This window comes from Pyrus communis, chromosome 11 (genome assembly GCF_041283825.1).
Source record: "Pyrus communis isolate YQ-2024b chromosome 11, ASM4128382v1, whole genome shotgun sequence".
Classification (NCBI taxonomy): Eukaryota; Viridiplantae; Streptophyta; class Magnoliopsida; order Rosales; family Rosaceae; genus Pyrus; species Pyrus communis.
Genome location: NC_142575.1, coordinates 1,337,431 through 1,361,579, shown reverse-complemented (window position 1 = coordinate 1,361,579; position 24,149 = coordinate 1,337,431). Strand labels below are relative to the sequence as shown.

The following is a 24,149-nucleotide window of genomic DNA, read 5'->3' as shown; positions in this document are numbered from 1 at the left end:
GAAATTATGAATTTAATATTTTTAGAATTGGTGAGCTTTCTTAATTTTGTCTAATACTAGGAGAATTAAAATTTTAAACCAAATGATATGTCACTAATAGAAAATAAATACGTTAATCAACATTTAAGTAATAATTTAATCATATTATTTATTTTACAAAATTTAATTTAGAAATTTGGTATCATTAACATTACCCAATCTAAAAGTATAATAAAATTTAGGGTAAAGTACAAAAAATTATCTCAACTATTGGTGTCACGACACTTTCATACCTCATCTTTTAAAATTGACAATGTCATACCTCATCTTTAGAAATTGTGTCAATGTTATACCTTCCGTTAGTTTGGTCGTTTATTTCTCAGTTAAATGCTGACGTGGCTAGATCTGAACCCATTTTTTATTAAAAAACTAATAAAATATTATTAAAAAAAATCATTTAATATTATTTAAATATTAAAATAATAATAAAAAGTACATTAAAAAAATAAATAAAGCTCTCCTTTTCGTCCCTCCCTCCTCTCTCTCTTCCCCCATCTTCCTGCAACCCAAAAAGAAAAAGGAGGAAGAAGAAGAAACGGAAAAAAAAAAAAAAAAAAAAAAGAAATCCCAAACCAAACCCAGTTTGTCACCCCTCCCCACACCACAAACCCAACCCCCTTCAACCCAGAAAGAAGGAGGAGGAAGAAGAAGAAAAAAAAAAAAAAAAAAAAACCCAACCCCAACCCAACCGGAAGGAGGAAGAAGAAGAAGAAGAAAAAAGAAGAAGAGGAAGAAGACAAAAAAAAAAAAAAAAAAAAGGGAAACTACAAACAAGACAGGACAACGACTCTCTGAAAAGTGAAAAAGAGATATTGTTGTACTCCAAAAATTGAAAAAAAATAATAATAATAAACTACTTCTAAGAAACCTAAACTAATAAAATAATAAATAATCTTTTTAAAACTAAATGTCTACTCCTAGGAAACCTAAACTAATCACTATAGACTAGTCTTTAGAAACTAATCAAAGAAAAAGACTTATTGGGACGTGTGTCTCAGTGTGTGTAGATTTGAAATATAATAATAATAAATTTTGACATTGATTAAAGTAAATAATTTATTTAATATTTATTAACTCTTACTTTTTCTAAAAATAATCTTATTTTTCAGAACTTTTATTTATTAGATGGGCTATAACAATTAAAAATAATAAAATAGTCTAAATTATTAGTATTTTTAATCTTATTATAGGAAGAGGAACCACTTCAAATTCACTTTATCAGTTTTCGTTAGATATTATTTATGTTTAATTTTACATAAAAAAAATTTAAATAATTTCTGATCACACAATACATAATAAATAAATAAAATGTAACGATCTCTAAGATCCTCACAATTTAGAGTCGAATGGGATTCAAATCCCTTATTACATGGCGGGTCTAAAAAAAAGTCATAAAATAATACCTACAAAAGAATAAAAAAAGATTAGGAGGCAGAAAATGATTGTTTTAGTTGACAAAAAAAAAAAAGATTGTTTTAGGAGTAGAAGAAAAGATGACGAGGGGCTAATAAATTAACAGAATAAAATACAAAGAAAAGATAAGATGGGGAGACCACCTTGAAGAGAACACCGAACGCAGCCTCAGCAACGAATTTTGTTTTTTCAGATTTCGGCGTTCTCAACATACGTCCTCCTAACCCCCACCCAGCCCCTGCCAGCTTCGCCTAATTCTGTCGAGGCGTACGTCTACTATACTTTCCGATTTTGTGACCCATTTTTAGAGCAGTAAGTCCATCTACAACTCTACAACTAGAGAGAATTATCTGATGAGTGAATAGCTGTGCTAACACCCCACCCCAACAGCAACCTACTCGAAGTTGAACGGGACGGCCATGGCGGCTGAGTCGAGTTGGTGAATCAAAGGTCAGATCATCAGGTTGTCAGGTATAAAGAGAAAACGCAATATTATCTGATGAGTGAATTACGGATGTCATTTTATTTCTAAGTTATTTTCTTCTCTCCATGTTTGGAAGAGAAGCGATTTAAAATTACTAATTAATTTCAAAATGACGGAATTTGAAATTATGAATTTAATATTTTTAGAATTGGTGAGCTTTCTTAATTTTGTCTAATAATTTAAAAGAATAATACTAGGAACTAAATTTTTAAACCAAATGATATATCACTAATAGAAAATAAATACGTTAATCAACATTTAAGTAATAATTTAATCATATTATTTATTTTACAAAATTTAATTTAGAAATTTTGTGTCATTAACATTACCCAATCTAAAAGTATAATAAAATTTAGGATAAAGTACAAAAAACTACCTCAACTATTGGTGTCACAAAACTTTCATATCTCATCTTTTAAAATTGACAATGTCATACCTCATCTTTAGAAATTGTGTCAATGTTATATCTTCCGTTAGTTTGGTCGTTTATTTCTCAGTTAAATGCTGACGTGGCTTGATCCGGACCAATTTTTAACTAAAAAACTAATAAAATATTATTAAAAACAAAAAAAATCATTTAATATTGTTTAAATATTAAAATAATAATAAAAAGTACATAAAAAAAAAAATATAACACTCTCCTTTTCGTCCCTCCCTCCTCTCTCTCTCTTCCCCATCTTCCTGCAACCCTAAAAGAAAAAGGAGGAAGAACAAGAGAAAAAAAAAAAAAAAAAAAAAAAAAGAAACCCCAAACCAAACCCAGTTCGTCACCCCTCCCCACACCACAAACCCAACCCCCTGCAACCCAGAAAGAAGGAGGAGGAAGAAGAAGGGGAAAAAAAAAAAAAAAAAAAAAACCCAACCCCAACCCAACCCGAAGGAGGAAGAAGAAGAAGGAAAAAAAAAAGAAAAAAAAAAGAGAAAATGAGAAACTCTCGTGCGCCCTCCCCCCAACAGCAACCTACTCGAAGTTGAACGGGACGGCCATGGCGGCGGAGTCGAGTTGGTGAATCAAAGGTCAGATCATCAGGTTGTCAGGTATAAAGAGAAAACGCAATATTATCTGATGAGTGAATTACAGATGTCATTTTATTTCTAAGTTATTTTCTTCTCTCCATGTTTGGAAGAGAAGCGATTTAAAATTACTAATTAATTTCAAAATGACAAAATTTGAAATTATGAGTTTAATATTTTTAGAATTGGTGAGCTTTCTTAATTTTGTCTAATAATTTAAAAGAATAATATTAGGACAACTAAAATTTTAAACCAAATGATATGTCACTAATAGAAAATAAATACGTCAATCAACGTTTAAGTAATAATTTAATCATATTATTTATTTTGTAAAATTTGATTTAGAAATTTGGTGTCATTAACATTACCCAATCTAAAAGTATAATAAAATTTAAATACAGAAGGTGGTAGTTGGTAAATGTGCTAGGGGCACTGATAAATAATTTTTTTAAATTTACTATTATATTATATCAAATTGTATAAAAAATAAGCATAATATATTTGATTTGTGACATGGGTATTTAGTAATTATAATGTTTTATATTCCTATTCGACTATGTTGAATTAGTAAATAGTTTTATGGATTCAGTACTATTTTTATTCTGATTCCAAAACATTTTAGTAAACAACTTTTATGGAAATCTGGATTTTGGTTCTCTTCAATCCAATTCTTCTTCAATTCAATTCCCTCTCGATCCAATTCCTCCAATTTTGATTACGAATACGTAAACGAGACATAAGTCTCTACCATCTTAAGAATAAACTCTAGTAGTTCCTTGTAAATAGATTATAAATATCTTTTTCAATGCTCCTAAATACTCAAAAAATAGTAATCATGCACTCCAAATTACAATCACTATATAAACATCTTTTCTTTAGTTATATTGGCCGCTACTCGTTGTAATTCTCAAAACTAGACATCTTAGTATTCTTTTAAGGATAAATTCAATATAAATCCAATTTTGTGAGTTCTTATTAGGAATAGTCCACTTTCTAAAAAATAGGTCCATTGATTATTATCTTTTTATTAAATCTATGATAAAACTGAAAATTTTAAGGAATTGTAAATTTAAATTCCTTCAACCGTAGCGCATTCAGTCTCTTTACTAAATAATATACGGATATCATCACTTTTTGGTCGATAATCTACGTATATCACAAGATAAATCACTTTTAGTTGCTTTGCTTATAATCTACCTCTTCATAATTAGTTGCATTCAACACTATCTTAAATAAATTCGGTTGAAACATTTTATAGTCTTATTATAATATAATATAGGTATGGTACAATTAGACTCAATTTGAAAAACAAATTAGATTTTTGGACAGAATCTAAACAAACTCTTTTTAATTAGCAGACAACTAGAAAGTCCACACTATCCTTTTTTAATTAACAGACAACTAGAAAGTCCAGTTGAAGTTTAGCTAAAATATAATTTAACTTCAAAATAGGAAGGATGAGAGAGATTTTTTAGTGTGACGAGAGCGCGACCCGGTGCATAGTGCACCAAGTGTCATAATACAACTAATTGGAAATTTGAAAAAAAAAAATTCTCCAACCAATTGTATTATGACACTTGGTATATCCGGTTGTGCTGCTGGTAAACTGAAAAATTTCTCGAAGAATGATTGGAGATGCTCGAAAGTGTTTAAAGAGTCCGTTCCCTGTCCTATTCCGAAAACTACAAACGAAGAAAATATTAGTTGGATTCTTTCTCTGCTGATCCTTTGTCTACCTTAACTGTTATCAGACATCAGAAGAACCAAGCCTAAACATCCTCTCATAATCATTGACATTCGTCCAACGCACAAAAACGTTCTCAAAGTCTGTATCAGTTGAAGCTAAGGAAGATCCAGGTTAGTCATCTAGTTATCAAATCCCTGCATAGTTTTTCTCCCTTTTTGGTGGTAGCTATTTTATTGTTTGAACTTTGAATCTTACGTTCGTTTTTCTCTGTTAATTTTTTTTTTTTTCAAAGGACAGGCATGGAAATTGTTAGTTTCGTACTACGAGTTGGTGAGTTGTTATGGACTCCAGTGAAGCGTCATCTGGTTTACTTGGTGCATTACAAGAGCCACATGCAGTCTCTTGAAGTTCTGGTCGAAAAGCTAGAGGCCATGCAGAATGATTACCAGCGAGAAGTGGATGCGGCACGAATGAATGGAGACGAAGTTAAGTCCGAGGTTCAAAAATGGCTCAAGGATGCTGACAATGCCATAATCCATGCGAAAAGACTGAATAATGAAGCCCGAGAAGACAAAACATGCCTCGGAGGCTGCTGTCCGACTTTGAAATGGCGTTACAGTTTAAGCAAGAGAGCAGTTAAGGAGGCAGAAGAAATGAACAAGCTTAAAGAAGAAAAAAGGTTTGAAACAGTTTTGCTTCAAGTTCTCCGACCCATTGAGTTTGAGTCCACCATGTCAGCAGGAGATTTCGAAGCATTTGAAGCAACAAGGCAAGCCATGGATGGGGTCATGAAGGCACTGAAAGACAATAACGTCACTGTCATTGCGGTCCATGGAATGGGAGGCATAGGCAAGACGACCTTGGTGAAACATGTTGGTTTGCAAGCGTGTAAAGACAAGCTCTTTGATCATGTGATTATGGCTGTCATTTCCCAAAACCCGAACCTGGTTAAGATTCAACAACAGCTTGCAGAAATGCTGGCCTTGAATTTGAATGAGCAGACAGAAATAGCCAGAGCAGCTAGATTGAAGGAGAGAATAATGAGAGGAAAAAAGATCCTTATAATTTTGGACGACATTTGGAAGACAATAGATTTGTCTCTCATAGGGATCCCCGATCACTACGAGCTCCAAAACTGCAATTCCAAAGTTCTACTCACCACAAGGATATGGAATATATGTCATACCATGAAGAGCCAAAAAAAGATTCATCTCGATATCCTGTCAAAAGAAGATTCTTGGGCCTTGTTTGTGAAAAAGGCGAACATGCCTTTTCAATCAACCAATTTTTATGACACAGCGAGGAAGGTAGCTAGAGAATGCGGTGGTCTCCCAATTGCTTTGATTGCAGTTGCAAGAGCACTCGGAGATAAGGACTTAGAAGAATGGAGAGAAGCAGCTCGACGACTGGAGATGTCCCAAACTACCAACCTTGATGACGAGGGGGATGTGTTCAGGTGTATAAAGTTGAGCTACGATTACTTGAAGGACAATGACGCCAAGTCATGCTTCTTACTTTGCTGCTTATTCCCGGAGGACTCTGACATCCAAATCGAAGACTTGCTGAAGTATGGTATTGGGAAAGGATTGTTTCGAGATGCCAACTCAATGCAAGATGCCAGAAGAACAGCACATTTGGTGGCCGAGTACCTTAAAGCTTGTAGCTTGGTTTTGAATGGTGAACAAGACGGATGTGTAAGAATGCATGATGTGATTCGGGACATGGCAATACTAATTGCATCATCTGGGGATGGCCAAGGATTTTTCGTAAAAGCTGGCTGCCACTTAAAGGATTGGCCAATGAATTCACTCGAAGACTACTCCGCAATCTCCCTGATGGGGAATGAGATTTGCAATCTTCCTGACGAATTGGTATGTCCAAAACTCCAGATTTTATTACTACAGTCAAATTTTCAAGTAGAGGAGATCCCAGAAGATTTTTTCCAAAGCCCAAATGCATTAAGGGTATTCGACATAAGTAGTACCGAAATTTCTTCATTACCCACATCATTTAATCTCTTAACCAAGCTCCAAACGCTGCATCTAGATCGTTGTCAGTCAATAATGGATGTATCAATTCTCGGAGAACTGAAAAAACTGGAGGTTCTTAGTTTGAGAGAATCTGGTATTGAGGAATTGCCGGAAGAAATTGGACATTTGACCAATTTAAGGATGTTGGATCTCACTATGAGTACCTACATTGCAACAATTCCATCCAATGTGATATCGCGGCTGTCCAAATTAGAAGAACTATACATGCAACAGAGTTTCGCTGACTGGGGCAAGAAAGTTGAAGGAGAAGATGACAAAACTAATGCTAGTTTTGATGAGCTAATTAGCTTGTGTTACTTAAACATTTTGAAGGTTGACATTTCTGATGCAGAATGCCTTCCGAAAAATGTAGGGTTCCTTCGAAATTGGGTAAATTTTGATATATGTATCAGCAGAGACCTATTTTATCGGTCCGTGAATGTGCAATTATCAAAGAATACTATTACTCCATATTCAAGAGCCTTGCTTCTGGACACAACAATCAACAAGCTGCCAGACTGGTTTAACAGCACAGTAACGGAGAGAGTGGAGAAAATAATCTACATGGAGGCTAGAAGTTTAACTGACATTCTTGTCGAGTACGGTCATGGGAAGTTACATGGACTCAAGTTTTTGCATCTCCAAGAGTGCCGTGAGATGGTAACTTTGATGAACACAGTAACTAGGGTTCCAAATAAGCCTGTGTTCGAGAGCTTGGAAGAGTTGCATGTCTTCTACTGGGACTGCTTGCAACAGTTATGTGTTGGTGAATTACTGCCGGGGTCGCTTGGAAATCTCAAGATCTTGGAGGTGGAGCAGTGTGAAGGTGTGGCGGATGCACTTGTTCCATCTAATCTGTTGCGGAGACTACAAAATCTTGAAGTACTTATTGTATGTGGAGCTGATATGGTTTATATATTCAGATCTCAAGGGCTTGAACAAGGAGAAACGGTCTTGACAAAACTGAGAGAGATGAAACTGGAGAATCTACCGGAACTGACAAACATATGGAACGATCCTGCTCAGCCTGCAATGTTTCATAATCTTAGAATTCTGACAATTTCCAAGTGCAAGAAACTGAAAAGTCTCTTCACATTCGACATAGTTCAATGTCTGCTGCAATTGGAAGAGCTTTGGGTGGACGAATGCCATAGCTTGGACAAACTTTTCGGCCTAAGCGAGGGATTAATAGTGCAGGATTCCGAGATCATTTTTCCACAACTGAAGAACTTAGCATTGCAAAGTCTTCCAACGCTGACAAGCATCTTCGCTGGAAGGGCTACACTTTTGTGCCCTTCATTGGAATACTTGCATGTGCTGGACTGCCCCCAGTTTTTAACCTCCACTTCTGACTTCCGCAGCCAGATGCAAGTCCAACTAAACAATGAGCAACATTTCCTCCTCCTAAGGAAAAGGTACACCTGTTTCATGCGTAAATTTCATTTGTCTTTTCATTTTCACTCTATTTTCTCTATTTCCTTCAAAGGAAATGGCTAAAATTACCACAAATCAAATACCAATTGATTAACTAATCAAAATTAATTACCTACTACATATCAATCAATGAGAATGCTAGTGGGAATCTCTTAAAAGTTGGACTCTCTCCTGTATTCTGATTTCTGCACAATGTTTTATAATGTTGGCATGAGAATTGACGATAGCAGAGAATCCATAGAAGGTGCACTATCGGTTTAATTATATAAAATTATATAACTACAGTTTACAAACCATCTCTTTTTGAACATCCTTTTTCTCGTCACTTTTCGTACATATACAAGTTTGGATTGTTTTGAATTTTAACACGTATTTATTTAATAATGAAAATTCTTAACTCACCTTGTGAAACTTTGATATTGTGAAAAAATATTGTATCAAGTTTCCTTATTTATAAAGATTCAAATAATTAAGTTAGCCCATCCGGTAAAAAATTTCTAGCTCTGCCATTATTTATCTTTTGCTTTGAATTTCTTTTAATACTTGAATTACACAAATAGTTATAAATTTATTTGGAGAGCAAAGACCAAAGCAAATTGCTAACTTATACTTGTCCATTATTTTGAATTGACCAAAAGGTTGTGGGAGCAGAGGTAATTAATTTTCCTGGAAGAAGTTGATGAGAAACACATTATTGCATAAGGTCGCGCATCTTTCACCATCCAGGTGGTGGCACCTTCTCTCCTTGTGAGAGATTTTCTCTCCTTCTAAGAGCTTTTTTCACTGGTGTGTGTGTCCTCCACTTCGTTCCTCCCGCAGCCGCCGATCCTAGCTATGGCCAAGGTTGGTGGCCGTCCTTCCCTTCTCCTTTCTCTTTTTTCTTTTTCTTTCCTTCTCCTTCTCCTTCATCTTCCATTTTCCGCTGCCCAGTGGCCTGTTTGCCACTCAGCCCCTTGTGCATCTGCTTTCTTTGACTTCAATATCTTTTCCAACTTTTCTCATTTCTTCCTTCCTTCCACTTTTCCCCTTTGTTTCCTTTCGTCTTCCTTCCACCTTTTCCCCTTATTTCTCTCGACCTTCCCCACCCCCCCACCCCCCCCCCCCCCCAAAAAAAAGTTCCCCAATCCAGATTGGCTCCATCCTTCTTCGACTCCACAGGATCGCCTCCCACTTTTTTTCAACGCGATTTATCGCGCTTCTCCCGGAAGGTGAGTAGAGCGTTGGCTCAGGTGTTCACACCACCTCCTTCCTTTGGTTTGCCTTTGTTGGCACTGTTGCTAGTGGGTTTTTTCCCACTGACTTTCTTCGATTTGTGGCGGCTACTGTTGTGGTGCTCTGTGGAGGAGTTTGGGGCTCTGTTTTGGGTCCTGCTGTGGCTTAATTTTCATTTTGGGGCTCTGGTTATTTTGATTTCAGATGGTTGCAGGGGATGTTCGTTCGGCAAGCAGGTTGGCGGCAAAGGTAGGAAGCTGCTAGGGTTTGCTTTGATGTTTTTTTCTGTTTAGGGCTCAAAACTATTTTTTGGGCTGTTGGGTCAATATGGAGGTCCATCTTTTTGTTTGTGTGTTTATTGTATTTAGACATTTTCTTATGTAATTTGTTGACTCCATATGTATAAATATCTGGGAGACTTCCATATTTCCACGTACGAGTTATGATACAGTAGTGTCATGTTATTTGCACACTAATCTAATTTCCTAAAGTGCCAACCGCAAGGTTCTTGTGCAGAGGTAAAATATCCTAAATTATGGGATTAATTGTAAGAATTTAATCTCCTAAATCATTGCACGTTGGTGGATTCACAGTGGCCTTAGAAGCAAAAACTTCCAAGGCTCCCATTGTATGCATATATAACAAGGATTGATATCGCAAGTTAATTTGGACTCTTCATCTCCCAATTTTGTTTCTTTTTTTGTTTCGTCTTTTCCTTCTTCCATGAATGATATGTGCGGCATTCTCCTATTTGCGTATAGGCATGGTAATCTGATTAGTGTACTGTTTTCTGTGTGCGCCTCACTGTCAGCATATAGGAATTTGTATATGCATTTCCATGTCGCTTTTCTTGTTGGCAAACTCATATTTTTTTTTAGGAAATAGATAAAAGTGACTCATTTTCTTAAACTTAGGACAAAAATAGGAATTTTCGAATATACAAACGTCATGCACAACAATATGACAAAAATGATATTTTTCCTCGTATATAGATGGGTTATTTCCTCCCACCCAGAGGTCATTTGCAGAAAATCTCTCTTACACCCTCTCGGTTATCTCTCTTCTCTCACTTTCTCCCTCATGCACTCTCTCTGCCATTTTCACTGTGCACACACGGTGATGCCTACAAAGCAGAAAACTAATGATGCCTAAAAAGTAGCATCATACCAAAAAACCGATCTCCCAAGCACATCCTCCATGTCCATAGAGCAACCAATTTGATCACAAAAGAGCACCATACCAACCAAAAAACAAAAAAAACAAAGAAATTCCTTAAGAAGTGCTGAGCTAATTCTCAAATCTATAGGAAACTATTATTGAATGCAATCTGGAAAATAGTAAAAAGAGATAGAATAAATAAGTGTATATAAATTAGTGGTTTTTTTAACTTTGATCCTTCAAGATGATTGAAATTTAAAATAAATTTGGTGTTAGATTATATATTGATTATAATTCATTGATGTGTCCTTAATTCAAAATAATTAATGTGCATTTTATTTAATGTCTCCCATTAAATATTTAAATTTATTAACATATAATTTTTAATTTATTTTTTGACCAAAAAAGAGTTTTTTATTTTTTTAATTTTATTTAACATTCTTCAAACTTGAAAAACTCGTTAATGTACCTAAATATTAGTACCGAAATGTATTATATTGAACTAATGTATTTAAATGTTAGTACCGAAATATATGTACCGAAATATATGCACCGAAATGTATTATATTAAATTAACGTACCTAAATGTGTGTACCAAAATGTATGCACCGAAATGTATTATATTGAATTATTGTACCTAAATGTTTGTATCGAAATATATGTACCAAAATATGTGTACCTAAATGTATGCACTGAAATGTATTATAATGAATTTAATGTACCTAAATGAAGAAGACAAAGTACATCAAAATATATTGTATGGCAAAAAATAGTTTATCTAAATGTTTACAACAAAATATATTACGATAAATGAAATGAAAATTATAATTAAAATGAAATAAAATTAATATATTAAAAATTAGGAAGAAAATGAGAAATAATTAAAAAATCAAAATATAATTAATAAATGAGATTATTAATGTATCAAGGGACTAAAATTAGATTTTGATCTTACTCATGGTTATAATCTAAAAATCATCTTTACCAAGGATTAAAATGAAGTTTTCTATACCAAGGAACCCAATCAACTTATCATTTTTATTATTTCATATATACACAAACGGCTTCTGTGGTGGTGCTAGATATATCTAACCAAATTGATACTAGATAGTTCAAGTAAATATACAAATTGACAATACAATAACAATAAGCTCACAACCAATTTTAACAATGAAACTAAATCCTTTCTACCCTATTCAAACCTTTAGATCATGAATCATGATCCTTCTCTTTCATTTTTTTTAATTGTATCTCACACTCACTTTTTCATAATTTTGTTGCTGAAGGCCCTAATAATTTCTATGTTATCCTATATCTGTCTTAATATCAAATATTTGAAAAATTATCACACTACGTACCATTGAGCAGTTATAAATAAGTTGATGGACCAAAAAGAAGGTGTCTTATAATCAAACCATTTCGTAATTATGAAAAAGGACCAAAGCATCATAACTTTTAACTAAGTTAATGATCATTTCTAATGTCTCTAGTTAGATTGAGAATGGCAGAGCTTTTAACAGAGCCAATGAGCATTAATAGTTAGAAGGCTCATTGAAAAAGTGTATCAACCTGGTCACCACGGTTCATTTGTTGCGCATTGGGAAAAACGAGTTTCAGTTCTTGCGACAGTATCAACATGTGCCTCAGGAGCTGCAACCTGTGTGTCAGGAGATGCCTCACTTGGTAGATCATTACCCTGTCATTTGATGTGTCACTAAAATTGATTTCACAAATATTCAATATGATCCCAATGTTATTAAATCACTAACCTGATTTTTCATACAAAGATGCACCAATTCTGTCAGTGCTCTGACCCGATTAGTTAAATTGTGCACCTTTTCATCCATTTGGTGATTACGCAATTTCTGTTCTGAAAATATAATATTTCAAGCTTTGCAGGAGGAACACCACCTCCGACTCCTCTTGCACAACCATGGCGCTCAGCACCAGAAACTTTGGAAAGAACATCACCTCGAAAACCAGATGATGATCCATTTCCATATTGCTTAATTTTTTCGTAACGTTGCACATCAAAGTTAAGAACATCAAAGTTAAGACCTCATCAGTTTGCATATCAACAAACAAGAAGAAATAAATGGCTAAAAATTACTTACAATAGTCTCCGCAGCAAGCAAATTGGATGGTCCACCACCCTTCTTAGTATGTGCTGAAATCCAAACATCACCTCTAGAAACTAGAGAAGGGTCTACACTTTTTCTTTTCTACAAAATAGAAACATAAATGTAGTAAACACACAGTAGAACACAGAATAAATTAGTAAATTGTTCTTGTCCTGTAGAAAAGAAGGCACTAGAATCAAATGTAATTACCAAATCCTCCGCCAACCTAGCATATCCTTTGCGACTACATGTGTGCGGGAGTAGCTTAGACTTCATCTCTCTGAATGTTTCGCTTTTGTCCTATCAAAAGGAAACCAATGATTCATATCATGTATCGATTAGCTAGCATGTACCAAATCCATCTTCAAACTAAATTAACATGCAATCAAGATAGAATCACACACATGTTTAACTAACACCAAATTCTTGTGTAGACGGGCTTGGTGTTGAAATAGACTTTTAACTACTATCAATTTGATTTCTGTGACCCAATTTTGAACTCAAACGAAGATAACTAATCTTAGAAATAAAATAAAAGGAGAATGAGCTTACAATTTCATCTTAGAGTCATCTTTGCAAGGAAAGTCTTCCAATCTTGAATTAATTTGACATTATTTGGTATGACCCCTCTTTCTTTTAGTTAGATTCGACTCCTCTGTAAATAGGTCATCTGGTACTTCTTCGTCTTCTTCTTGTAAGATGTCAGGTGCAATTTCAACATAATATTCTTTAGATCAGCCTGAATGCCGCGATCTTTTCTTTCTTGGAAAAATCATCCTCAACTAATGAACCTGGAAAACAAATACTGATAGTACATATTTAGCAGAATTTTGTTATAGAAACCATTGTTATACTCATGATCATAAAGAATTAAAAACTGTCTATACTCATGATTATAAAGAACTGAAAATTGTACAGTCAACGATGCAACCCTTAAATTAGTGAGAGTCATGTGCATTTCATACATGAATCATATCCATGTAACGCACTCCACAAATTTGTGAAGGAAAAAGAATCTTGGGTAATTTGGACATGTAATCAAAATTATGTATAAATATGGAACTAAAATTATGCGTCAGTACGTGCTTACTTTTCAGTATTGTACATATGAGAGTAAACAATGAAAGTATAAAAGCGATAAACACCCCTTCAAAAGAAAATTATAAACGTCAACAGCACCCTGGTACTAGGGTTCTACAACTTTGTCTTGGCCATCTTATCAACAAAACATAATCCACATAAGAACGATTGACTACTGTAATTGGAACACACTAGATTCGCAGCCACCTTTCTTCTCAGTTATGTTCACTATATTATTGAAATCACCCATTAGGCACCACGGTTTTATCCTTTGGATCTAATTTAAGGATATCCTCCCACAATTCCAATTGTAACCGTTTTTTAGAAAAAGCATACACAAACGTAAAAAACTGATCTTAAGTAGAACAAGGACCGTTCACTAAACAAGGCAAATAACAAGCAGTCGAGGTGAAAGCATTAACTACAACCTTGGACGAGTTCCAAACTAAACATAGACCACCAGCCCTACCAGCAGGGCTACAACTAATCATCTTATCAAAAAACTTTCCATAAAAGTTTCCATGGACCTTCTCCACATCTATTTTAGTTTCCATTAAACAAAAAAGGTCCACCTTAAAACTAGCACACAAATAATTAAAATTACTCTTAAAATCAGGTCTTCCAAGACCCCTGCAATTCCACATCATGCACTTCATTAATCTATTTCTTTAGTCAGACTAATGTAGCTCGGTCTTGCTTCTGCATCTCCTCAGACTCCTTTACTTGGACTTAACACTTCGTTACTTAGCCTAAGGGAAGACGTCGCAGCTCCTGCTGCCTTAATGGATGCCACAACATCCCCCACAAGCCTATTTCCCTCCCCCACAATCCTACTTCCTACCTGAATCCCTACATCCTGGCGATTAAGCATACAATTACCAGCAATCATATTTAGACAAGCCAAGTTCCAACTCACATAATTCTCACAACAGTAAACCATTAACACCTTACTAGTAAAATCAATCCATAGTTGATTATTTATCAGCATATTATCCCAATAAAACCAAACAGTATTAAGCTTATTATGCCTAATTAAAGGGTAAGCAAACAAGGAACTATACTTTTTATCAAACCATAAACTATAACACCTAGTACTCACCTTTTGCATACAGTCAGCAACCTTCTCGGTCCTTCTCCAGTCCCGTACCAGCCCCGCTCTCGTAACCCACACCTAACAGGCTGAGGTGAGGATTTCATGAAAACCAACTTCGTCATCACCCCCAAAGATCTTCACTCCTTCAGCGCCCTGCATCTTTACTTGTTCCCCAGATAGCCCGCATAGCACATGAACCCTCACATAGGCTTCTATCTCATGTTCGTCAAATTTATTGAACATCAAATAAGCTACAAACCCCGTATATTTGCAAGGGATTGAGCAATTAAGCTCTAGAAACCCGAAACCACGGGTTTGTGAGGCACCATTTAATTGAATCACAGCCAACCCGAATTGTATTTGAAACAAATGCAAATGCCTCAATTCGACATCCCACTGTTGGTGTCTAAGATTTCTTTGGAGAAGGATCCTCGGACCTTCGCACAGCTTCTTAAGGGATTGGCACTTTGGATGTGTAGTCGGGCTCTTACTTGTGGATGTGCTACAAGAAGAGGACAAAGTTAGTTCTGAAATGTGCCTTTGTGGGGCCTTAGGTGTAGGCCTTGAGGCTCGCAATCAAAACTAACTAAGTGTTAGGCGTGCCACTGCTATCTCAATATAGTAGATGTAGAACAAGAGTATTTTTAGTCGATTACTTGCGCCCCAAGTTACTCAGACTTCTTGTTATCAAAGGATTGTCGTGGATGGGTTAAGTCCACATTAAGTTCTTTTTCTTGCCTTGTAAATGAGGACTTTTAGTTCATAGTCTTGTATGTTCGAATGAAGAGAGTCCAAATCCCCTTAAGCTATTTGCTTAGTTCTTGATTGATTTTAATGAAAACATATCCATTAAACTAACCAGATCCAAATGCAAATGGAACTCTCAGTAGGAAAACTGATGGAAATGACTTGAATACATGCTGAAGAATGCATTAAGTAATAGATCTACAAGTTTAGAAAACAAACAAAGAGCTTCGGGTAAGATTTCACCTTGTCTGTCAAAGTTGAACCTCTTACAATCATTTCTCTTTGAATTAACAGGGGTTTATATGTTAAAAAGGGATGAATGGTAAACAATTTTACACAAGGGAATCGATACTGCACCACCGAGGGAGATAGCAGAGCTTTAAACTGGACAAGAGATAGCTTGTCGCTAAAAAGGACTGAATCTGGGTTGATTTCAGCTTTTGAATGCAAATCTGGCTTGAGAACGGAGTTTGTATGTTTGTTTGTTTGATTGGTTGAGTGTCCTTGTTTCTAGGACCTCTTCCTCCTTTTATAGGCAAATGAGCCCGACTGCTGTGACTTTGTTCTTGCCCAAAAGCACTTTGAGGGTAGTGAGTCATCAGCTTTTTACTTGGAATGCCACTAGAAAGTGTTCTTTGGCTCGTAGTAGGTTAGTCCCCATCACTTGTCACTTCAATGGTAAGCACGTGGCTTATATCTTGGCTGAGAAGGCTTCACTTTGCCTGTGGGCTTGGTGCTGCTGGGCTTCGAGCAAGTCCTCTTTAATTTGGCATCCTTGGGCTTTCTTTCATTTAAGCCCAATGTTCAAATAATAACCCAAATACCCACAATAACCAAAAAAATCTACCCCATATTTTAATTTTCTCCAGTTACCTTCCTTGGCTCCTACATCGTTGCATGCCCAAAAACCTAGTTTTAAACTTTGCCTCTAGGCTCCACTCCCTAAGACCCACCATTGATAATTAGCTAGAGGAAAAATCCTAACTACAACCCAATTAGACACGAAGCTGCTATTTGGATTGTAAATTGCACGAATACTTTCAGCCCACCCATACTTATCGTTGAACAAAGCATTTACGCTAAAGCGATTAGCTAAATTGCAAAACTGAACTAAATAACTGCAATTATCTGTTCTCCAATTAACCTTCAACCCATTAAATAGCCTATCTACTTTCACAAAAATGCAAATTAGAGCAAGAACCAGGGACCAGAATCGAATTCGTACCAAGATACTCGGCCTTATGCGCTGTCAGCGCCTCCACCAGTCTTCAGATAACCCTAGCATCATTTTTCTGTTTCAAAATCCACTCTATATTTCTCTTTCAAGTTTACCAAGAAAATACAAACCCTTTTAAGATTTGAGGGGGAATTTTTTTTTTTAAAAAAAAAAAAAACCCAAAAAAAGAAGCGGCTAAATAAAAAATAGACGGCACGAGAATGAATTATTAAGCGGGCTTCTTTACAACAAAACTTCTGTGCTAAAAGCCATTATTTACTAAGTGTTATGTGTACCATAAGAGGTACGAACCCCAGTATATGGAAAGTCCACTTTATGACATAACGCAAAGCTTTAAAAGAAAAAGGAAATGCTTTGTATAAATTGTCAAATACAACACACAACGCTTAAGTCATATATAATTTTATTTACGACTTACACAAAAGTGACTCTGTGAATGACAGACTATACACAAGTATTATGACATGAGCTTTATAAATGTTGTGAATAATATCATTTATAACATATCAGTATTATACGCCCTATATTTCAAGTCGTAATAAACCCAAAATGTTGTAGTGGTATGAATGAACAGAAAAATATTGAAGCACAAGTATTTAAGGAGAGGAAAAGAGCTCAGCAAGGAGCTGTACAAGTCAAAGAGAGCGGCTGCAATATTGAGGGGAGTAAGCTAATCTACCTGACTTTGACACTAACTGCAAACTTTGCTTTGCTTTTATGTTCAAAAAAGGTTGAGAGTTAATTGTGTGTGGGGAGAGTTCGTCCACATTGGTGAGAGACGAGTCTATTTAAAGACTTATATAATTTTAGGCTACTTTTTATATTGTCAATTAATTTTATAGTTGAATTTTAATTTTATCATGGTATCAGAACATATTGCCTCTCTTGTGAAAGTCTAAAGGGTCACACGTGCTCACGCGTCACACTTATTGTCCATGTGTAGGCTTGAAAATCGGCAGATCTGTCTCTCGTGTGAAAGTCTAAAGGGTCACACGTGCTCACACGTCACACTTATTGTCCATGTGTAGGCTTGAAAATCAACCATACGTATTGTCAATTGATTTTATGGTGAAACCCTAATTTCATCACTTTTGTATATATTTTCAGGGTAAAGTTTAAGAAACAAGTTATCTAAAGCTGGTTGGGGAGGGCTAACTGTAGAAAGTGTGATAATTATGAAGGAATCAGTTTGACAGAGGGAAAGTTTAGAGAAAGATTGAATCTAAAAAAATGTATTCTCATTAACCTTCAATGAATGTACATGTGGAGTATAACAATATGCCCACTATACTTGCTGACTAAGCAATCTTAAGAAACAAGTTATCCAAAGTTAAGGTGCAACTATGTAAATAAAGGCACTTGTGATGCTTAAGCCATTTCTAGCCGAAGGCTGGCTAGATGGTTCGTTTTAGCCAAAGTTCTAAAAAACGTTAGGCGCTAGTCGGATGGTGGGCTAGCGCCTAGTGCCTAAGCAGCTAGGTGGGGTCTAGGCGGGCGCCTAGGCGGATTTAGGTAAATTTCTAGTATATTTTGTAAATAAGTGCATATTGACACTTATAAAAAATTATACTTGTATGAAATCCATGGATAAGATAATAAAAAAAATGATAAAATACAAAAAGAGTATCCAACAAGTCCAAAATTTAAAAACACATTACGCATATATGCCATATAACCATAGTAAGGAATATTGTAGGATAACACATATACAACAAATTCTCAATTTTAAACCACTTAAACTTAGATAGGATTTTTATTTTTAATTTAATTAAAAAAAAAATGCCTAGCTCTGCCTAGCCCCGCCTAGAGCCCATCTGATTTTTCCAACCAATTTGCAAGAAAACGCCTCGTCTTGCCATCGCCTAGCGCCTAGGCAGCTGCCTAGGCTCTTTTTTAGAACATTGGTTTTAGCCCTCTAGCTCTCTAAGAAATTAATATTTTAATGAACAGTACATGGCCATATTTGCCTCCATCTCCAACTGAGGGTCATATGGCTCGTTTTAGCCCTGTTATAAAAAACCGTCTTCAACTGAGGGCTATACGGCCAAACATAATTTATTATTTAAAAACTACAACTTAAATTTAAATACAACGTAATGTTGCTTCATGTTACTTAATTTAATTTAATGTTGTATAATGACTTAGGAAGTTACAGGAAAAAAATAGAATTTAAAAAATATATGAAACAAATTTTGTAAAATAGAAGTTATAGGAAAAAAATATAATTTAGAAAAAAATATAAAACAAATTTTGTAAAATAGAAGTTATAGGAAGTTATAGAAAAAAAATTCAAAAATAACAACTAGCTGACGTCAACTAGCCATTGCATTTGAAATTTGGCCTAGAATTCCTGTTGATTATATCCGACATGAATGCTAGAATTTCTGGCCCAGTTCGAGGCTAGCTGGCTGGATTAGGCCAGCCAGTTGGCACTTTGACCCTTTCAGATTCCGTGGGGCCCATGAGCCCTCTGGCCTAGCTCTCAATTGAAGATAGCTTTCAGACTAGTTTCGGCCCTTTGGACTCTTCGGTTAGAAATGGCCTTAGGATCCGTTTGGCAGAGAATTACAAATTGTTTTTGAAGCAGAGAAGTCTATGCATAAATTTCTACGGAGAGGGTCCATCTACAGCTCTTACGAATTACGAGTGAGTAGCTGTGCTAACACCCCACGCCAACAGCAACCTAGTCGAAGTTGAACTGGACGGACATGGTGGCGGAGTGGAGTTGGCGAATGAAAACTCAGATCATCAAGTTGTCAAGTATGGAGAGAAAATGCAGATGTACAACCCGTTGGAAATTATGTATTTAATTTACTTTATTAGAGATTGGCTTAATTTTTTTTTTTTTGACAAACTGATCATGATGTGGTATGTCAACGTGAGTTCGAGAGGTGTTAGAAAATAGAAAAGAGGAAAGTATTTTTGAGTGAAAAAGGATTCTCCCCGGATTCTCTTTGTGAGAATCTCGAAAATTCTCTAATCACATCTGTTTATTGTGCGGTTAGAAATTATTGTAAATTTTTTTTTTTAAATTGAATATAAACAATACCTAACGAAAACTAATCGTAAAATGTACGATAAAAAGATGTGATTGGAGGATCCTCATTCTTTTTGAATGAGTGAGTTAAGGATGTCATTTTATTTTCTTAACTCTCTGCATTCTAGAAGTGGAAATTTAAAATTACTAAGTAACTTCAAAATGATAGAATTTGAAACTATAGATTTTAATTTTTTTAGAATTTGTAAGCTTTCTTATTGGATTACTAGTCCTCGTAGTGATAGGGTAGTCAAAAGAAAGTCCAAAATTGAAAATTCCATCAACTTTCTGTTAATTATTAGCACGTGAACCACTCATATTAGGTTAAAAGTTGACGAAATTTTTAATTTTGGGCATAAATCCTAGGGGTGTGCTGTCCACACATCCCATTTTACTTCTCACACATCCTTTGTTAATTTATGTCTGTTGTTTTTTTCAATTCATCCGATCAGACGATCGAAAATTAGAAGGATGTGTGAGAAGTTAAAAAAGGTGTGTGGATATCACATCTTTAAATCCTAATAAACTTCACTACAGAGGCTTAAATCCTAATTTTTTTACCACATGCACTATCTTCCAATTACCCTATTACCATGAGAACTATTAATCTAATTAAGTCTAATCTAAAAATATAGAAAACTTTAACGAAAATGATTTGAACTAAGTTTAATTTAACCAAAAATCACTGTGTACTATTATTTAATCAAGAGTTTCATATTTAATCATAAGAACAAACTAATCTATATTAAGCTCCGCAAACATTGAACAGATGTGGCTGAATTAAAAGCCCAAAACGGAATAAATTATTTTCCAGCTTTTGCCCCTAAGGGAAAATCCCATTCTGTGAGGCAATTCTGTTAGAAATAAACTTTTTTTTATTTACAAGTATGCCACTCCCTCATAATCCACCAGACAAAGATTAATTTTGTTATTCAAATTTCCAGATGCAAGCCAAAAGTAAACCATTTTACAAATTTTTAGTTCCTTCTTTTTTCTTAAAAAATTTGAAAATTTCAGAAAGAATTCTGAAGATAAATCTACTGAAATTTTAACCAGATAAATGTTTGAACAAAGTAGATCAGATTCATGAGGAAACTCGGGATCAATTAAACATTTAAAGAAAGAAAATCAAGAATGTGCCGACTAAACTTCATAAAAATACAACGACAAATAGAAACGCAAGTTCAAATTCCAAAAACAAATCAAGAAACGCAAAAACTTGAGAAAATAATTGAAACACAGTAGAGAAAAATTAATTCCAAAGAAACCTGCGAACCTCTCGGAAGAGCGACTCATCACCGAGTGGAGAAGCCAATGCATCCGTCGCCGAGACGCAAAGCAGCCATTTTTGTTTTTTCAAATTAAAGCAGAGAAGAGGAGAGAGAAGAGTGCGGCCGAAAGCCTGAAACCCACACCCATTATTTTTCTTCTTCTTTCTCTCCTGGTCCTGACAGAAATCAGAAAATGAAAGCTGGCATTTTTGTAAGATGGGTAAACTACATTTTACCTCTTTAAATTTGAATGCAATGGTAACTTCACAGAACATGTTTAAAACATTTCAGTCACGTACATTTTTGTAAAATGGATAAATTACATTTCACCCTTTCAAATTTGGATGCAATTACAACCCCATACAACATGTTTAAAACATTCCAGTCACATACATTTACTTATAATTTAATTATAAATTTATACATTCATTAATCAAATCGTCAATTTAACTGTTAAGGGATGACGTGACAAATACAAAACCCACATGTTTTTAATTAAAAATCAATTAAAAAAACTAAACTAAAACAAAATCACTCAACTCATCTCTATCTCCCTCCCTCATTTCTCTCTCTAAAAAACTCCATCTTGCACAGCCCCAAACTCAGTGGCTGCTGCCATTGCTCATCGTCTTCTCCGACGATTTTCCCAACGTACCCAGACAACTTAGACGGTGGTGAAGTCGTTGTTCCCCGTCAACGTCAGACCACCAACATGACCTAATGTTTCTCGTGGAACAAACCTATGTCTCTGCTTGGTGATTTTCAAACCCCAAGCCCTCAAATCGAAGAGCCCCGTCAAGGACGAGGAAATCAAAACCTAAGTCTCTGCAGCAACGCTCACCCTTATCAACGCTAGAAACCGAAACTGCGGAGCTCCCAATTCAAAAGACCCCGAATGCGACGCAATCGCGCTGAAATCTAAGCCGTCAGGGATGAGGAAATCCTCGGCCACCGATGGCAGGTAGAGGTCGTCCAAGTCGTCGAAGGTGAGCTCGAACTTGCAATTTCAGTGGCATCGAACCCAAAGTCAAGATTGGACATAAATGCGTTGTCGGAGGGCACAACGACAGTGACCATGCTGTTGTCAGATGAGAAAAATTCAGGGTTGAGAGGAGGGATCGTGAGGGAACAACGATGAAGCATCACTTTCTAAATTGTCGCCGGAGTCCCATTTTAGGGTTTTAGAGAGGTTTTTTTGAGAATTTAGAGGGAGAGACTAAGACTGAGGAGGAGGAATCTCCTTTAATTGTCAAATACCAAAATCCCCTTCGATTTCGTTGCTGGCTGCGTCTTATGGTTCTGATTAATGCCAATTCGAGGTTAGAGTGAGAGAAGAAGGAAGAGAAAAAAATGGAGGAGGTCGACGGAAATAGGTGAGAGGGCGACAGTGGTGTTTTAGGGGTTGTTGACCCTAAAAATTACAAAACCTACGTGGCGCGCAGGCTGAGTAACTAATAAGCTAATTACGTCCTTCGGTTAAATGCGGGACGTGCCAACTCGTCGGCTGAGCTTAGCCGAGGAGTAAAATTTGTTAATGTTGCGTTGAGCGCGTTACTGACTTCTGTATCTTATGACTGCAGCCGAGGAAGGAATAGATCTCGACCTTTGGATTCTCGAGCCTGAAGACAAGGCTGCTAGGTCTGCGAAGTTCACAAATTGTCGACGCCCGATTCGGTCATAGTGATTATATTCATAAGGGTATAAACACGTCGAATCAATACCAGACTATATGAACACAAGTACTCAAAAGTGATGTATGTCTTAATGGTGAATGTGGTTCGGCCGTTATAATGCTAAAATCTGAAACTCACTCGTGAATATCCAATCATAAAATCACTCGGCGTCTAATACACCGAATGTCGTAACTCGTAACACCTTACTTTGCCGAAAAGGCTAATAAGATAATCTCTGCCAATAAGGATTCGAAAACCCTTCTCAACCGAGACTTGGATAGGTAACCAGTAGGCTTCGACGCAGTGCTGTTTATCCAAACTGAAGGTGCTCCTCGGTCAGCTGATTCTACAGCAACAATGCTGTTTATCCAAACTGAAGGTGTTCGCCGGTTGTCTTCACAGTGCTGTTTATCCAAACTGAAGATGTGTCGACGGGAAAAAGAAAATAAAAATCTCAAGATGTTTGAGAGGTTTTGCACAGAGCAATTGTGTGTTGAATTGAAGGTCCAGAATTGTTGCATGATGTCTTGTATTTATAGCACCAACTCCTTCTTGAGATCGAATTAAACTCATATATGGATTGGGAGTTCTTGTTTCGTTCCAACTTTGCTTCAAACAACCCTACTCCCACTAGGACTTTGAACTCACCCCTTTTTAGGGCTTTATTCATTGTTGGTCGAGAATCCTAATTGCACTAAGACTTCCTCGACCCTTTTGCTTATCTGAACTACTCCTTTTTGTGATAGGACTCGACCATCCCTGCTGAATGGCCCGGAATCACCAGACAACCCATAGTACTTTTGACATGGCTTTGGGCCGAGCACAAACAAACACTCGGCCTAACAATATTATTTTGGACCCAAATAGGGGTATTTCCTTTTTTTCTTCTTGGTAATCTGTTTCAGAGAGTTGATTCTTCGGTGTGTGTGTGTGTGTGTGTGTGTGTGTGTGTGTATTTACATATAATTTTTTTGGTTGATTCTTGTGTTCGAAAAAAAATCTGGGTATTTTGGGATGTGGGGGGTTAGGTTGCAGACTTGCAGGGAAGAAGGTTGAAGGTGAATAGTTGTAGTGGTGGACCCATTATGTTTCAAAACTTTTTAAATTTTTTAAATTATTTTCTTTTTTCTGTGGCATGTTAGTGACATTCACATCAGCAAAAATGTGAGCCGTATAAGTTTCACGTCATCATTTAATGGTGAAATTGACGGTTTGACTAATAAATGTATGAAAATGTAATCAAATTCAAATTTGTGCACGAGATTGAAATGTTTCAAAAATGATGTATGAAGTCGTAATTGCACCTAAATCTGATGGGGCACAATGCAATTTACCCATATAAAAAAAGACACCGTGTCCAGAAAAATGAAAGGAGAAAGCCGAGAGGAATAAATTGTACAGGAGATAGACTCTGAACTTT

At 35.8% G+C, this 24,149-nt stretch overlaps 1 protein-coding gene and 1 long non-coding RNA gene across 12 annotated transcripts in view; one reads left to right on the top strand and one right to left on the bottom strand.

Moving 5' to 3' along the window:
- Window positions 1–9,739, top strand: part of LOC137742188 (disease resistance protein At4g27190) — a 73,912-nt gene extending 64,173 nt beyond the window's left edge. The window contains exons 3-7 of one of the 6 annotated variants that reach the window (XM_088679692.1): window positions 1,646–1,764; window positions 1,843–1,923; window positions 4,702–4,807; window positions 4,935–8,082; window positions 9,518–9,739. In XM_088679692.1, the coding sequence (XP_088535818.1) occupies window positions 4,937–8,082; window positions 9,518–9,566 (3,195 nt within the window). In that variant the 5' untranslated portion in view covers window positions 1,646–1,764; window positions 1,843–1,923; window positions 4,702–4,807; window positions 4,935–4,936 and the 3' untranslated portion in view covers window positions 9,567–9,739. Of the gene's footprint in view, window positions 1–1,645; window positions 1,765–1,842; window positions 1,924–1,952; window positions 2,975–4,701; window positions 4,808–4,929; window positions 8,083–8,739 lie in introns of those variants that run through there. The other 5 variants (XR_015953315.1, XM_068481977.2, XM_088679693.1 and 2 more) reach the window with 5 other exon arrangements.
- Window positions 9,740–11,870: 2,131 nt separating this feature from the next.
- Window positions 11,871–21,261, bottom strand: LOC137741410 (uncharacterized). 6 transcript variants are annotated; one of them, XR_015952848.1, is made up of 8 exons: window positions 21,062–21,254; window positions 16,737–16,789; window positions 14,771–15,266; window positions 13,144–13,396; window positions 12,802–12,891; window positions 12,586–12,693; window positions 12,241–12,476; window positions 11,871–12,167 (listed from the first exon to the last, which is right to left on the bottom strand). It is a non-coding gene; the product is annotated as an uncharacterized LOC137741410 (long non-coding RNA). The 6 variants fall into 6 exon arrangements; XR_015952850.1 differs by lacking the exon at window positions 14,771–15,266 and having other exon boundaries at window positions 13,144–13,382; XR_015952846.1 differs by lacking the exon at window positions 16,737–16,789.
- Between the last annotated feature and the right edge of the window lie 2,888 nt (window positions 21,262–24,149).